The sequence below is a fragment of the Muscardinus avellanarius genome (assembly GCF_963383645.1).
Source record: "Muscardinus avellanarius genome assembly, chromosome: 10".
Taxonomy (NCBI): domain Eukaryota; kingdom Metazoa; phylum Chordata; class Mammalia; order Rodentia; family Gliridae; genus Muscardinus; species Muscardinus avellanarius.
The window spans coordinates 113,174,241-113,191,585 of NC_137796.1; the positions used below are offsets into that span (position 1 = coordinate 113,174,241).

General features: G+C 52.5%; 1 protein-coding gene across 2 annotated transcripts in view; it reads right to left on the minus strand.

Moving 5' to 3' along the window:
* The window catches only part of RAB40C (RAB40C, member RAS oncogene family), a gene marked incomplete at both ends in the record, with an annotated part of 31,797 nt that overhangs the window by 2,405 nt on the left and 12,047 nt on the right, over positions 1 to 17,345 (minus strand). For both annotated transcript variants that reach the window (XM_080704356.1, XM_080704355.1), the window contains 2 exons: positions 2,202 to 2,262; positions 2,744 to 2,804. In XM_080704356.1, the coding sequence (XP_080560482.1) occupies positions 2,202 to 2,262; positions 2,744 to 2,804 (122 nt within the window). The remainder of the gene's footprint in view (positions 1 to 2,201; positions 2,263 to 2,743; positions 2,805 to 17,345) is intronic.

The window sequence follows — 17,345 nt, forward strand, 5'->3', positions numbered from 1 at the left end:
ACGGGGAGGTCACCTGCGGGCCCAGGCCTAGGGGACTCACTAGATGGACAGGGTCTCTTCCCTAGACTGGGCCCAGGAACATAGCCGCGGCAGACCTCAAAGGTCACTAGCCTGAGGGGCAGATGGGGAAGGTGCCAGCTGCCCCAGGAGGACTGAGGAGGGCTCCGTGCGCGGGGCTGGCCGGCTCTCACAGGCGGCTCTGCCCTCCTGCAGCCAGGCTGGGGCAGAAGTGATGTTTTCAGCTTTCTGCAGTATGGGCTGGGGCTGTGAGGCCACAGAGCAAGCAGCAGGCCAGGAGCCAGCATCCACGCGCAGTCCATCACGAACTCCGCCCCAGGCGCACCCAGGGCAGAACCCAGCAGAGGCATTTCTGAGTTTTCCAACCCAAAACTTGCAGAGCAGAATGTCAGTCACTCCAGGAGCACTTTCGTGAGGGCTCCCTGCAAGCAGGCTGGACAGGATTTGCTACGGGGTCTTTCTTGCCACATCCCTTAGAGACCAATTACTAGGAGCTCAGCTCTGGGCTGTCTCCGTCTGCCCTGAATATCTCAACAGCGACGCTGCCACGAACCCACAGCAGCTGCAACACCCCGGATGCCACCCACCATGGTGCCACACACCCTCCAATTCCACTTGGCAGGAGGCTCGCGTGTCGGCGCCCACCAAGTGAGCACAGATTCCCATGCAGCAGAGGGTACACGAGGCAGGGGAGAGGCGGCGAGTCAAGGAGGAGGCTCCGGGTAGCTCAAACACAGGGCTCCCAGCGCCTTTCCTCTCAAACACACCCTTCCCCTTCTGGACGAATTCCACGCAGCCCCAGGTCTCCTTAAGACAAAGGGGGAGCCAGATGTGGTGGAACATAACTGTAATCCTGGTACTTGGGAGGCTGAGACAGGAGGTTCACAGGTTCCAGGTCAGCCTCAGCAACTTAGTGAAGCCCTCAGTAATTTCGCGAGACCTTGTTTAAAAAAAAAAAAAAATAAGCCAGGCGTGGTGGCGCACGCTTGTAATCCAAGAGCTTGGGAGGCCGAGACAGGAGGATCGCCCAGGTTCTAAGCCAGCCTTAGCTACTTAGTGAGGCTCTCAGCAACTTAGTGAGACCCTGTTTCCAAAGAAAGTATAGATAAAAAAGATAGGTCTGGGAGTATAGCTCAGAGGCAGAAAAGCCCCTGGTTCCACCCTCAGTACCACTAAAATAAAATAAAATAAAATAAAATAGGCTGCAGTGTAGCTCGGAGGTAGAGTGCCCTTGAGTTCAATCCTCAGTCAAAATTACTGTGCTCACTGCCCTTTGATCTGGCTTGGAACAGAATCCTGACTTTTTTTTTTTTTTGTGGCTTTGGGGATGGAACCCAGGGGCATTTGACCTCCAAGCTATACCCCCTGTCCTATTTTTTTATTCTTTATTTTGAAACAGGGTCTCACTGAGTTGCAGAGGGCCTCACTTAGTAGCTGAGGCTGTCCGCGAACCGCGATCCTCCGGTCTCAGCCTCCCGAATGCTGGGATTACAAGTGTACACCACCATGCCCGTCTCAAAATCCTGACTTATTATCTAGCCCTGGTCGCCCACAAATCCAGTTGCCTCCTCCTCAGCCCAGGCAGACACTGGGAAGCTACCTCTGGTCACTGGTAGTCTTTTTTTTCCCTCGGGCAGAAATAGGGATCCCATCCAGGTGTCTCTACTACTAAGCTACATGCCCGGCCCTTTTTATGTTTTTATTTTGAGATAGGGTCTTGCTATGCTGCCCAGGCTGGTCTCAAACTCATGATCCTCCTGTCTCAGTCTCCTTAGTAGCTGGAATACAGGTATACACCATTGTACCCAGTTTAATGAGTTCATTTCAACAGCTTTGGTTAAACTAGGCTCAGGGCACATCCTGTAGCCCTCAGCAGATGGCCACTGACCACAGCTAGGAAGACAGCAACAGTGGAGACACTGAGAAGCGGCCATGTTGGGGACCAGATTCCTCCTGACACAGGAGAACTGGAGGAGAGGCTCAAGCTCAGAGGGGCCAAGGAAGGATGCATCCTCTCCAAACAGAGATGGGCTGTCAAGGGAGGCCTGGTGTTCAGATGCCGAAATACCCTTAGAGAGGAATGCTGTGCTTAGGGACCTGGACAGGATAGCAGCCCGTGTTCAGAAAGCGTCACCAGGATCCTCCCTTTGAGAAGCAACGAGGAAGAGTGCTGCTGGCCTTACCTGCGCGCCCCTGGAGTAGGACCTGAAGATGGTGCAGAACCTGCCCTGGCCAGACGTGTCCCTGAAATACACAGGAGGGTCAGGAGGGGTCATGCTGCGGGCCCCGTGGCGGGCCCCATGTAAGAGGCCGTGTCCTCTTCTCTCAGCTCACCCTGGCCATCCGGGGGATCGTGGTGAGCCCCAGCGTGGGCACAGATGGGTCATGCCAGCCCAGCCCTGTGGGGCCTCACAGGCAGGGGCAGAGGGCCAGCCTCCCCCACCATGGTCGAGGCCTGGGAACCAGAGGCACACTGAAGAGCCCCAGCCCCAGGCGAGGTGCCTCGGCCGCGCCGTTCTGCGCATGTTCTTTAAGCATGGAGAGGGGCCAGGGCCACTGAGGAAAGTCTTTATGGACACAACGGGAGCAAGCACCATCAGAACAAGGGCCCTGGACTGTTCTCCATCATGGAGCAGGGCTGGTTTAAACGGCGGTCACAGGTGAGCCCAGCAGGTCCCTTCCTGTGTTCTTAGTCAGCCTGCCTCGCTGCTCAGATCTGACTCACCAGAGCTCCAGCTTGACACGCCGGCCGTCCAGGAGGATGGTGGTCGTCTTGTAGTCAATCCCTGTGAGGAAGCAGAGGGTGAAACAGCCGTGAGCAAACCACCTTTTCAGGCCTCAGACGCCCCTCCCAAGGCGGAGGGGTCCCCACAGTGCTGCAGAGGGGCAGGCGGGGCACTCTCGAGGCCCCAGCCCCTGCCCTGGCCACACCAGCCTCTCCTGGGACTCTGGGCCCCGCAGGCCTGGAGGGCCATGGCTCACTTCCATTCTGACCTACGGCATACTGATTCGGAAGCTGAACTCTCAGACTGATGCACTTCCCCGTTCCTGGGATCTCTGAGGCCCAGGCACTGACAACCTGAGCCTGTCTGGAGCCTGAACAAGGGTAAGTCCTGGGTGTGGTACTGCACACCTGTAATCCCAGTACTTGGGAGGCGGAGACAGGATCCTAAGTTTGAGGCCAGCCTTAGTAACCTAAAGGCTGGGCTGTAGTTTAGAGATAGAAGGCCCCCGAGTTCAATTTCCACTTAAAAGGGGGGGGGGGTTATTTTATTTTTATTTTTATTTTTTTGTGTGTGGTACTGGGGGTGGAACCCAGGGGCTTTCTACCTCTGGGCTATACTCTCAGACCTATTTTATACTTTATTTGGAAACAGGGTCTCACTAAGTAGCTGAGGCTGGCTTCGAACCTGTGCGATCCACCTGTCTCAGCCTCGTAAGCGCTGGGATTACAAGTGTATACCACCACGCCTGGCTAAAAGGGGAAGTATTTTTATTATTTATTTATTTATTTATTTGCAGTACTGGGGATGAAACCCAGGGGCATTCTACCTCCAAGCTACACCCCAGCCCTATTTTTTTTTATTCTTTATTTTGAAACAGGGTCTCACTGAGTTGTGGAGGGCCTCACTAAGTAGCTGGGACAAGGAAACCTAAGACAGGATATACAGCTTAGCTCTGTATTATCCACAGACGGGTAATCCTTGATACATAAAGGAAACAACCTAAGACAGGCACAGTCTTCTTTGAATATAGTAAAAAAGGGGGAATTGTGGGGAGCCATTAAGGCCTTCCCCTAGATTGGTGTCTCTGGCTCAGCTGACTGTAGTTCACGCAGAGTCAACAAGGTTTGGGGTTATGGAAAGTTCAGAGGTCTGAGAGAGGATCAGGTGGTGATGACACGAGGGTACTGATAGGCCTATCTGTAATGATGTGTTTTGTATTGGTCTGTATTGTATTCTGGTGGTGGTAGCACGAGAATGTTGATTGACCTGTAGCTGTGTATAAATACCTCTGGAAAAACAAACCCGGGTCAGCACAATAAAGATGAGATCGACCCAGAAGCTGCACTGGCCAGGAGTGTCCACGCAATAGAGAATACTGACCCAGGCATAGTCATTGACCCGTAGGAAATATTGACCCACGAACAGGGATCGGCCAGTAGAGAGAGTAGGCTGGCAGCTCCCCCATGTTAGAATTAAAAATTCTCCAACCTCATGCCTCACTTCAGAACCCGTACACTTGCCAGATGGTTCTGGCAGTAGCTGAGGCTGCCCATGAACCCGGATCCTCCTGTTTCAGCCTCCAACATACTGGGATTACAAGTGCGTACCACCATGCCCGGCTGGAGTAATATTTTTAAAATAATGTTTTTGTGAGAGCTTTCCAGAGAACATATTCTTTCTCTTTCTCTCTCTCTCTCTTTTTTTTTTTTTGGTGGTACTGGGGGTGGAACCCAGAGGTTTTCTACCTCTGGGCTATACTTCCAAACCTATTTTATATTTTATTTGGAAACAGGGTCTCACTAAGTTGCTGAGAGCCTCACTAAGTAGCTGAGGCTGGCTTCGAACCTGCGCGATCCTCCTGTCTCAGCCTCCCAAGCGCGGGGATTACAAGCGTGCCCACCATGCCCGGCTTTCTCTCTCTTTTTTAATGGTACTGGAGATTGAACCCTGAGACAATCTACCTCTGAGCTACACCTCCAGCACTATTTTATTTTTTGTTTGGAAACAGGGTCTAAGTTGCTGAAAGCCTTGCTAAATAGCTGAGGCTGGCTTTGAACCTGCAATCCTCCTGTCTCAGCCTCCCAAGTACAAGAATTATAGGCGAGCCCCACCAAGCCCAGTTGCTTCGTATATCTCGTGTGTACGTAGTCTCTTTCTTCCTTTACACTGTTGTGGGAAAAGGTCAGTCCAAGAGAAGTTGGTGTGAACAGGCAGCAACAGACACATAACTTACAGGCAGCGCCAAGCCTGCCCACAAGCTCCTACCTACAGCACCCAGTCTCTGTTTCCACCCAAGCCTTAAGAGCACCTCAGGCCAGGCATGGTGGCACCTGTAATCCCTGTACTTCAGTACTCGGGAGGCTGAGACAAGAGGAGGCTGCTAGCCCAACAACTTAGCAGGACGCTTAGCAGCCTAGTGAGACTCTGCTTCAAAAAATAAAATGAAAAATGGGAACCCAGAAACAATTTACCTCTGAGCTGCACCCCCAACCTTTTTTATTTTGAAACAGGGTCTAAGTTGCTCAGAGTCTTGCTAAATTGCTGAGGCTGCCCTTGAACCTGTGATCCTTCTGTGTGAGCCTCTCAAGCACTAGAGTGTTGCGGCCGTGGGCCACCTACACGGCTGCACAGGTGGTTTTGATGTGCCTGCTCTGACCAGCATTACTACCTCCATGCCAGTCCAGGAAAGGTGCTGCCCTGCTGCCAAGCCACCCCTAGATGGCGCTGTAGCCCCAGGCCAGGGAGCACAGGCTGCGGGAAGAGCCTCCGTGGATCCTGAAGGCCTGGGGTAGAGGAGCCGCGCTGCGCCTCGCACCAGCACCAGGGGCACTGCCCTTGGCCAGGCGCCGAGGCCATCTCAACAACTGACCAGCTGCCCGCCCAGCTGGAGGACGAGGAGCTCCAGCACAGGAGGGCTCTGGGCTTCCTGGACTGAGATGGTGCAGCCTGTGGAGCAGATCCGGGCCCTAGAAACGGGGCCGCCGAGGAGGAAAAGCCACCCACATGCTGGCCGCTTGTCTGCAGCACACTCCCTCCCACTCATCCCGCGGCCCGATGCTCGGCCAACACGGAGCCACCTGTGATCACAGCAGGTCACTGCTGGGGGCAGGCGGGCACCGCACTGGCTTCTCTGAGCAGTCACATCAGAAGCCCCAGCAAACAGCTCTGCAGAGGTCTGGACTCTAGGAGCCGGACACACAGCCTCATGGAGACCAGGCTTTCCAGCCTACCAGCCTGGCACTCGTGTGGGCACCCCAGCAAAGCTGGGTAGCACGGACCCAGCAGGTCACACCGAAGTGAAGGGCAGTGGGTCTCAAAGTGGACAAAGGGGTCCTGCAGGGCCAAGGGCTGGGGCCAGCCAGGACGAGATCGGAAGCCAGGCGTGGTGGCACACACTTGTAATCCCAGGACTTGGAAGACTGAGGCAGGAGGATTGCAGGTTCACAACTGGCCTCGGCAATTTAGCGAGGTCCTCTGCAACTTACTGAGATCTTGTTTCAAGATAAAAAATCAAATAAAAATGTTCACAATGTACATTATCCAACATATCAGAGTCAATCACTAAGCCAAACATGAGAAGGAGAGAGAACGGGCGGGAATTGAGCAACTGGGTGATGTGTGCATGTATACCTCCACCATCTTGTACTCCATTAAAATGCATGACTACAACGCACCAATAAATTGTGTGTGTGTGGCACTGGGGTGGAACCCAGGGACTTTCTACCTCCGGGCTACACTCCCAGACCTATTTATACTGTATTTGGAAACAGGGTCTCACTAAGTTGCCGAGAGCCTCACTCAGCAGCTGAGGCTGGCTTCGAACCTGCGCGATCCTCCTGTCTCAGCCTCCCCAGCGCGGGGATTACAAGCGTGCGCCACCACGCCCAGCACCAATAAAAAACTTTAAAGTTGAAGAAAAAAAGGAGAAAAATGGAAAGAAAAAGAGAAATAGGGCTGGATTTGGGAGGCTGTGAGAGGAGGATCACAGTTTCGAGGCCAGTGTCAGCAACTGAGATCCGCCCTCCACAACTTAACAAGGCCCTATTTAAAAATAAAATAGTAAGCAGGGCGTGGTGGCGCAAGCTTGTAATCTCAGCACTGGGGGGGGGGGCTGAGACAGGAGGATCGCGCAGGTTCGAAGCCAGCCTCAGCTGCTGAGTGAGGCTCTCAGCAACTTAGTGAGACCCTGTTAAAATAAGTCCCTGAGTTCCACCCCCAGTACCACAAAAAAGTAAATAAATAAAATAGATCTGGGGCTATGGCTCAGAGGTAACATGCCCCTGGGTTCAGTCCCCAGTACTACAATAAAAAAGAGAGATGGGGGGGGGGATTCCAGGCTGACACTTTCATCTGGAAAATCTGGTTGTATCAAAAAATATAGTGCATTCTTCATGCTTACTTTTCCCTCTCACTTCCCCTCCTGACCTGTACAGATTATTCCAAAGGAAACCTGCCCCAGGAAGACAGCACCTCTGCTACAGGACAGGGCCCCGGCAATGCTCCGAACCAGCTCCGACAACCCTACTGCTCCTCACGCCGCCTTTTTTTTTTTTTTTTGGTGGTGCTGAAGATGGAACCAAGGGGCATTCTACCTCCAAGCTATACCCCCAGCTCGATTTTATTTTTATTTTGAAACAAGATCTTGCTAGGTTGATGGAGTCTCACTACTTGCTGAGGCTTTCCTTGAACCTGTGACCCTCCCGTTTCAGTCTCCCAAATCCTGGGATTACAAGCATGCACCATTATGCCTGGCTAAACTGCTTTTTTTGTGTGTGTGGGTCTAGGTGTGGAACCCAGGGGCATTCGACCTCCGAGCTACACCCCCTGCCCTATTTTTTATTCTTTATTTTGAAACCGGGTCACACTGAGTTGTGGAGGGTCTAAGTAGCTGAAGCTGTCCGCGAACCACAATCCTTTGGTCTCAGACCTCCCCCCCCAATGCTGGGATTACAAGCATACGCCATCACGCCTGGCTGCTAAACTGTGTTTTTAAACAAATGATGGGGCTGAGAGCGATAGCATGTATTTAGTATGCATGAGGACCTACGTCCGTCCACCCCCTAGCACCAAAAGAAAATGATGGTCAGGAGTTTCATTCAATTGTGTGTGTGTGAGCCAGGCGTGGTGGGCAGGCCTGTAATCCCCCCCACCCCGGCTTGGGAGGCGGAGACAGGAGGATTGCGCAGGTTTGAAGCCAGCCTCACTGGCTTAAGAGACCCTGTTCCCAAAAATAAAGCATAAAATAGGTCTGGGAGTGGAGCCCGGAGGTAGAAGGGCTTCCAGGAACCCTAGTACCACCAAAAAAAAAAAAAAAAAAAAAAAAACTTTTTTTGTGTGTGGTACTGGAGATGGAACCCAAGGGCTTTCTACCTGGGCTATACTCCCAGACCTATTTTATATTTTATTTGGAAACAGGGTCTCACTAATTTGCCGAGAGCCTAAGTAGCTGAGGCTGGCTTTGAACCTGTGTGATCCTCCTGTCTCAGCCTCCCAAGTACTGGGATTACAAGTGTGCACCACCATGCCTGGCTTCATTCAAAATATTAAAAACCAGCTGGGAGCTGGGCGTGGTGTCACACTCTTGTAATTCCAGCATTTGGGAGGCTGAGACAGGAGGATCTGGGTTAGTGGACAGCCTCGGCTACTTAGTGAGGCCCTCCACAACTTGTGAGACCCTGTTTCAAAATAAAGACTAAAAAATAGGGCTAGTGATGTAGCTTGGAGGTAGAATGCCCCTGGGATTCATCCCCAGTACTGGAAAAAAAAATCAGCTAGGCACAGTGGCACACACCTGTAGCCCTAGTCCTTACGAGGCCGAGAGAGGAAGATCTCAGGTTTGAGGACAGCCTTAGCAGCACAGTGACTCTCAGCAACCTAGCAAGGCCGTTTCAAGACAAAAAATAGGGCAATTTCCAGTACTTTGCGCACGCGCGCACACACACACGCACACACACACAGAGTTCCAGGACCACGGGGGGGGGGGCCTAGAAGTTTCTAAGGAAAGCAGCTCTCCAAGGCTTCAGGAGGACCAGGCAGAGTTCGAGGGAGCACACGCGGGAGGCAGGTCAGTGAGCCGCAGTGAGCCGGCGCCCAGCAGGGCGGGCACAGGTGGCAGGGAGCCCTGGGGAAAGCCGCTGGCAAGCCAGACGCTGTCACCCTGAGACGGCCTGTCCGCCCCAGCACTCGCTCGGTGCACCATTCATTTCCCCTTCTGCCTAACAATCTTTTTAATGAACTCAGATAACACGCTGCTTAGCTTGAAAGGCAAGGGCTGCCTGCCCTCTTTGGGGCCGCTGCTCCTCTGTGCCCAGTTCCACTCAGGGCCTAAGAGTCCAGCCAAAGGGCCTGCTGGGCTGCCAGGCTTTGCCACCAGCTCAGCCACACCCCAGTGGCCCTCCACTCACCGCCCCGCATGCATGGCAGCCCCAAACACGCCCCTAGGAGACACTGTCTGGAGAGACTGTCACCAGAGACCAGACAGGGAGGCCAGAACACCAGCCCTGGTCAGGAGAGCAAAGCATCGGCCAGTCCCTGGCTCTGTGTGCCACAAGACCATGACCTCCTCATCCAAAATTACCTGAGACCAAAACCCGCAAAGCATCCCCAAGCCGTGCCCAGTGCTCAGGGACTCTCAGGGAGGCCATGCCGTCTGACATCTGATTGCCCACCAGGGCCTTTTTCTTCTAACAACTTTTTTATTTCCTTCCAGTACTGGGGTGGAACCCAGGGACATTGTACCTGCGAGCTGCACCCCAGCCCTATTTTTTAGTCTTTTTTAGCACAGATTCAGAGAAGGGCAGTAGAGATGGAATAGGTCAAAAACATCACTACACTGGCGTGGCGCCACATACCTGTAATTCCAGTACTTGGGAGGCTGAGACAGGAGGATCCAGGTTCATGGCCAACCTCAGCTACTTAATGAAGCCCTCCACAATTTATTGAGACCCTGTTTCGAAATAAAAAATAGCCCGGTGTGGTGGCGCACACTTGTAATCCCCGCGCTTGGGAGGCAGAGACAGGAGGATCGCACAGGTTCAAAGCCAGCCGTGCCGGCTTAAGAGACCCTGTTTTTTGGGTTTTTTTTTTTTTTTTTTTTGGTGGTACTGGGGTTCCTGGAAGCCCTTCTACCTCTGGGCTACACTCCCAGATCTATTTTTACATTTTTATTTGGAAACAGGGTCTCCTAAGCCAGCCCGCGCGGCTGGCTTCGAACCTGCGCGATCCTCCTGTCTCTGCCTCCCAAGCGCGGGGATTACAAGCGTGCGCCACTACGCCCGGCAGAGACCCTGTTTTGAAATAAAAATACAAAATAGGTCTGGGAGTATAGCCCAGAGGTAGAAGGGCTTCCAGGAATCTCAGTACCACCAAATAAATAAATAAATAATAAATAAATAAATAAATAAAAAATAAAGCCGGGCGTGGTGGCACACACTTGTAATCCCAGTACTCTGGAGGCTGAGACAAGAGGACTACAGGTTCAAGGACAGCCTCTGCAAACAGTAAGACTCTCATTAACCTTTATTTTTTGGTGATACTGGGGATTAAACCCAGGAGCATTTTACCTACAAGCTACTTCTCAGCCCTATTTTTTTTCTTTATTTTGAAACAAGGTCTCACTAATTTGTAGAGGGCCTCACTAAGTAGCTGAGGCTGTCCAGAAGTCTGCCATCCTCCTGTCTCAGCCTCCCAAGTACCGGGATTACAAGTGTGTGCCACCATGCTCAGCTTGTCTGAGTCTACTAGCACCAGAAAAAGCTTGTCCTGAAACAGGCAGATGTGGACTGCAGCGTGGTTACACAGCAGTCCCGGCCAGCCAGGTCCCTCTGGGATCAGGGTGACACGATCCTTCTGCCAAGGCTGCCAGCACCAACATTCGCATCGCAATCACAAAGTAAGGCCGTAGAGCGTGCCGTGCCAAGGATGCCTGCCAGGCCCAAGCTTGCTGGGAAGGGGGCTCTGGGACATAGGAACCAGCAGCTGGTGTGGGGCGGCCCTCCACGTGACCAGCAGCCCTCACCTGCCTCACTGTCCACTCCTTGCAGAGGGGCTTCTGCCCTCCTCCGGGAGAAGGGAGTCATGTGCTTGGTGAAGAGGAGATTTCAGGTGCTCAGTCAGGCTGAAACTTGGGTGCAGCTCGCTGTGGGCAATCCTACGTAGAAAGGCAAGCACTTTAATGTGGGCCTGGGGTCTGCTTACTGGAAGCTCACCTCCCGGGAGGGTGGATGAGCCCTGAGACTTTCTTCTGACCAAAAGAATATGGTGGAGTGTCCCTCCAAGCCTGACTCTTACATGAGAACAGACGCAGCCTCGCTGGCCTTGTGAGGCAAGCTGCCCCACAGAGCTGCCAGGAACGAGGGTGGCTGGAGGCCCACCAGGAGCTGAGCTGAGCTGAGAAGGGAGCTTCTCCAGTCCAACCTCAAATGAGAGCCCCTGGCCAACACCTCAGTCAGTACCTGTGGGATGTCCTGAGAGGCTGAGAATCCAGACAAGCTATGCCAATTCCTGACCACAGAAATCATGAATAACTGGGCTGCAGCGAAAAACAACTAACCCAAGTAACGCATAACAGAAAGACAGACAGACAGACAGACAGACAGACACACACACACACACACACACACACACACACACACACACACACTTCTCTGGCTCAGCTTACAAAATCTACCCAAACAAAGCAACAAAAAGAATCCTTCAGCCGGGTGTGGCTTGTAATCCCAGCGTTCACCGAGAGGAGACCGAGACTGAGACCGGAGGACCCGTGGTTCAAGAACTGCCTCAGCTACTTAGTGAGCTACTTAGTGAGGCCCTCCACAATTTAGTGAGACCCTGTTTCAAAATAAAAAACAAAGAATAGGGGGGGAGCCGGGCATGATGGCATACACTTATAATCCCCGCGCTTGGGAGGCGGAGACAGCAGGACTGCACAGGTTTGAAGCCAGCCTCACTGACTTAAGAGACCCTGTTTCCAAATAAAAATATAAAAAAATAGGTGTCTGGGAGTATAGCCCAGAGGTAGAAGGGTTTCCAGAAACCCCAGTACCGCAAAAAAAAAAAAAAATCAGGGGGGTGGTGTTTAGCTCGGAGGTTGAAAGCCCCTGGGTTCCATCCCCAGACCCACCCACACACACAAAAAGAATCCTTTAATCGCAGGGCGTGAAGCAGGAGGATCACAGGTTCCTGACCAGCCTCAGCAACTTGTGAGGCCCTGTTTCAAAAGTAAAAAGAATAAAATAGGGCTGGGATGTAGCTCAGAGGTAAAATGCTCCTGGTTCAATCTCAGGTATATTCTCTTTCTCTCTCTCTCTCTCTCTCTCTCTCTCTCTCTCTCACTCACACACACACACACACACACACACACACACACACACTCATACACACACGTTAGAGCAGGCCGGGCGCATGGTGGTACACACTTGTAATCCCCTCGCTTGGGAGGCTAAGACAGGAGGATCACGCAGGTTCGAAGCCAGTCTCAGCTGGCTTAAGAAACCCTGTTTCCAAATAAAATATAAAATAGGTCTGGGAGTGTAGCCCGGAGGTAGAAGGCCCCTGGATTCCATCCCTAGTACCACCCCCCTCCAAAAAAAAAGTTAGAGCAGTAACAGAAATAAACCAAAAGATGTAAAGGTTACTAAGGGTGCAGATGTTACTAAAGGCTATTTACGGCACTATAAACAACTGGATACTTGGATACAAACTAAAACTCTGCCCACTGGGGAAGGAAAGGTTATGTGACAAAAGCAGACAGGCTGCTACTGAGAAACAGGCTTCCTCCCATCAGCATGGATGCCATGAAGGAAGAGGAGTCCTGCTCTCATCCTCCCTGGCGGGAAGAATGGTCCAGCTGCTTTGGAACACGGAGCGAGCTTGCGCTGCCCTGCAGCCCGGCACTCCCCGGCTCAGCACTCCCGAGCACAACTGTGCATATACTAAGAGACTTGTACAGCTGCGCTCTTCAGAACAACCCAAACACAATACCCAAAAGCTCATCTCTAGAACAGATGAAGGCACACAGCATGAAGAAGGAAAGACACGACATAGGACCGTCACACAGGAAATGTCAAGAGGCCAGACACGAGCGAGTGCGTGCGGTGTGACTCCATTTACACAGAAGACCTAGAAGCCGGGCATGGCGGCACACACCTGTAATCCCAGTACTCAGGAGGCTGAGACAGAATGATTCCAAGTTTGAGACCAGCCTCAGCAATTCAGAGAGAGTGTTTCAAAGTAAACGCCCCGGCTCCTGAGCACACTCTGGCCTGCGCTCCAGCCCGCTGTGCAGTCGCATGCTGACCTGAGCGAGAGCCCCGCGTCCTGCCCAGAGCCGCCTGCCCACCACGCCTGCCGCAGGGCCCTGGACCACGCACGTGGAAACGCTCCAGCCCAGCCTCCTGGTCGTGTGGGGCCAAACCGAAGCAGTGCTCAGGTACTACCGGCCTGACCTGACCTGACAATGCCTGGTATTCCACTAAGGCCTGGAGAGCTCAAAACAGCTTCTAGGACCGAAAGAGAGACAGCACACTGAGTATGGACCTCAAACTCAGCAACAGAAATCTCAAATACAGCCGGGCGTGGTGGTGCACGCTTGTCATCCCAGCATTCAGGAGGCTGAGACAGGACGATCGCGGTTCACAGACGACCTCAGCTACTTAGTGAGGCCCTTTGCAGCTCAGTGAGACCCTGTTTCAAAATAAAGAATAAAGGCCGGGCGTGGTGGCGCGCGCTTGTAATCCCCGCGCTTGGGAGGCGGAGACAAGAGGATCGCGCAGGTTCGAAGCCAGCAAGGCTGGCTAAGATACCCTGTTTCAAAAAAAAAAAAAAAAAAAAAAAAAATATATATATATATATATACACACACACACACACACGCACACACATATATAAAATAGTTCTGGGAGTGTAGACCGGAGGTAGAAGGGTTCCATCCCCAATACCACCAAAAAAATAAAAAATAGGGCAGGGGGTATAGCTCGGAAGCAGAATGCCCCTGGGTTCCATCCCCAGACCTGCAAAAATAAATAAATAAATATAAATAAAAAATAGGGCCAGGGTATAGCTCTGAGGTAGAATGCCCCTGGGTTCCATCCCCAGTAACACACACACACACACACACACACACACACACACACACACACACAGTCTCGCTAAGTAGATGAGAGTTTGACTACTTGCTGAGGCTGTCCTCAGCTATACCCCAGCCCTGGGATTACAAGCATGCTTCACCCAGGGCATTCTACCTCCAAGCACACCCCCAGCCCTATTTTACATTCATTATTTATTTTGTGGCACTGGGGACTGACCCAGGGGCATCTTACTCTGAACTACACCCCAAGCTCTGTTTTATTTTTTGGTTTGAAATAGGGTCTCGCTAGCCAGGCTTTGTGGCACATGCCTGTAATCCTGCGACCTGGGGGCTGAGACAGGAGGATCAAAGGTTCCAAGACAGCCTCAGTAAGTACTGAGACTCTCATCAACCTAGCGAGACCCTGTTTCAAAATAAAAACAAAAGCCAGGCGTGGTGTGGCATACTTGTAATCCCAGTACTTGGTAGGCTGAGACAGGAGAACGGCAGATTCCCTGCCAGCCTCAGCGATTTAGTGAGCCCCTCTGCAACTCAACAAGACCTTGTTTCAAAATAAAGAATGAAAAGTAGGGCCAGGCGTGGTGGCGCACGCTTGTAATCCCCGCGCTTGGGAGGCAGAGACAGGAGGATCGCGCAGCTTCGAAGCCAGCCGCACATGCTGGCTTAGGAGACCCTGTTTCCAAATTTAAAAAAAATGTAAAAGTAGGTCTGGGAGTGTAGCTCGGAGGTAGAAGGGCTTCCGGGAACCCCAGTACCACCAAAAAAAAAAAAAAAAAAAAAAAAAAGAAAAAAGAAAAAGAATAAAAAGTAGGGCTGAGAGTGTAGAATACCCCTGGGTTCCATCCCCAGTCCAACACACACACACACACACACACACACACACACACACACACACACACACACACATCCCCAGTCCAACACACACACACACACACACACACACACACACACACACACACACACACCCCCACAGCTGGTATTCAGCAATACAGCCTTAGCCGTCCATCTGCTGGAAAAGAACAAGCCATGTTTCTTGTCTGCCTCACAGCACAGCAGGCAACACAGGAAGGGTGCCGCCTCCAGGAACCTCTATGTGCTCAGCTATCCAGGCATTCTCTGAACCTGTCCCCCTGGGTTTTACGGACACCTCACCCCACCTCCAGCGCTACAGCCCCAGTGGAAACCCAGCAAGGGCCCTCTGTTTAGGCGTTCTTCTTGCCTCTGTAGCAGGCCTCCCTCCAGGAGTCATCCACTCACTCACCCACTTACTCAAAGTTGGGTCTTGTTTCTCCTGGGCTCAAGGGACCCCTGCTTCAGCTACTTAGTAGCTGGGACTACAGGCATCATCACCATGCCCAGCTTGGAACGAGGAGTTTCTATGACTGGCCTCGGGGAAGGAATAGCAAGGCAGGAGCCATGGATAACAACCAAAATTCATATATAAAACATATTTATAGCCGGGCATGGTGGCACACGCTTGTAATCCCAGCATTCGGGAGGCTGAGACTGGAGGATCGCGGTTCGCGTCCAGCCTCAGCTACTTAGTGAGGCCCTCTGCAAATTAGTGAGACCCTGTTTCAAAATAAAGAATAAACAATAGGGCGGGGGTGTAGCTCAGAGGTCAAATGTCTCTGGGTTCCATCCCCAGACCTGCAAAAACAAAAAACATATTTATACACACGCTGTATGTATCGTAATATCACATATAGATAACAAAATTAGAATTTGGTTCTATGATCTTTAAAAGTCAACCAGTTCTATGCAAGCATGGGAGCTGCCGCCTCTGTATCGGGCACGCTGGCGTATGGTTATTAAATGATGAGAATTATAACAGGAAGAAAGAGCCTCAGTGCCAGCAGCTGAGAGACAGCTCACAGGGAGGTAGTGTGGAGGGGCACACACGGAGGGGCAGGCTCGGGCCGGGCCGCTCCGGGATGCCCAAGGGCCCCCTCCACACAGCAACAGAGTGGCCCTCAATGCCTGCCGACTGGTGACAACCAACTCACCCAAGGTAACAAAAGCCGTTTAGGAAGTGGATGAGGCTGGGGATATAAACTCAGAAGCGGCACAGTAACCAGCAAGCACAGGCTCTGCATGTATGCATCTTATGTGTGTGGGGGGTGGGGCTGGGGGTGAACCCAGGGGCATTCTGCCCTGAACTATATCCCTGGCCCTTTTTTATTTTGATACAGCGTCTCATTAAGCTACCCAGGCTGGCCTTGAACTTACAATCCTCCTATCTCAGCCTCCCAAGTAGCTAGGATTATAGGGTACGCAACTGCACCCTGCTAAAAACAGGCTGCTGATATAATAACTCTCCCTACTTAGAGGAGCTCAGGTCCTTAAAGAAATAGCCCATTCCAAGACAGGTGGCACTCACATCTGCTTGGAGCACTGGAATGCTCAGGAAGCAGGATCACGTCCGGGGACTCAGGAGCCTGGAGCTGGGGCGGGGAGGGGCACACGAGCACGGGCCTTCCTCATCCCCACCGAGATGAGGGCAAACACCAAGATGCTTCTGACTGACAGCAGAGGCAGGAGACATGGCCGAGCAGGACGCCACCGCTCACAACTGAGGACAGGAGCCTCCTGGTGGCCTGGCGTCCGTGGCCACACTGCTCTCCTGCAGCAACAATCTGGGATGCGAGCAGATAACCTCAGTCTTTGAAGCCTATTTGACGCGCTCTGAAGCCTGATGTCTTTTACTCCTCAAACCATCCCTCCCCGCCAGGTGCTGTGCAGATGGACAAATAAGTGCCCGCCACCTGGCCCAGGGGGTGGGCAACACCGCTGTTCAAGAAGGGCAGCGCGCCGGGCGTGGTGGCGCACGCTTGTAATCCCAGCATTCGGGAGGCTGAGACAGGAGGAGCGCGGTTCACTTAGTGAGGCCTTCTGCAACTCAGTGAGACCCGGTTTCAAAATAAAGAATAAAAATAGGGTAGGGGATGTAGCTTGGAGGTCGAATGCCCCTGGGTTCCATCCCCGGACCCGCAAAAAAGGGCAGCGCACCAGACGTGGTGGCGCACACTTGTAATCCCCACGCTTGGGAGGTGGAGACAGGAAGATCGCGTAGGTTCGAAGCCATAATGGCTTAAGAGACCCTGTTTCCAAATAAAAATATAAAAATAGAAATAGGTCTGGGAGTATATCCCAGAGGTAGAAGGGCTTCCAAAAACCCCAGTACCACAAAAAAAAAAAAAAAAAAAAAAGGGCAATGGGCCCTATGGCCCCACAAGAGCCCACAGGCACCAGGTTACACAGGACGCCACGCACAGAGGAAGGGACCAGGCCCGCTTCTGCACAGCGCTGCCACCCTCCTCCTGAGCAGCACCGTCAGCCCTGCTCCCAGGCTCCCAAACACATGGTTACCGCCCCAGCTGGCTCTCGGTCCCGGGCTGGCATTGACTCCCTGGCCCTCCAGAGCTTCTGACATCTGGCTGTCTACCTTGAGCTGGCTCACCCCTTTCCAGCACTCAGGTCTTCTTCCATCCTCGGATCTTTTCCAAAGTTATCAC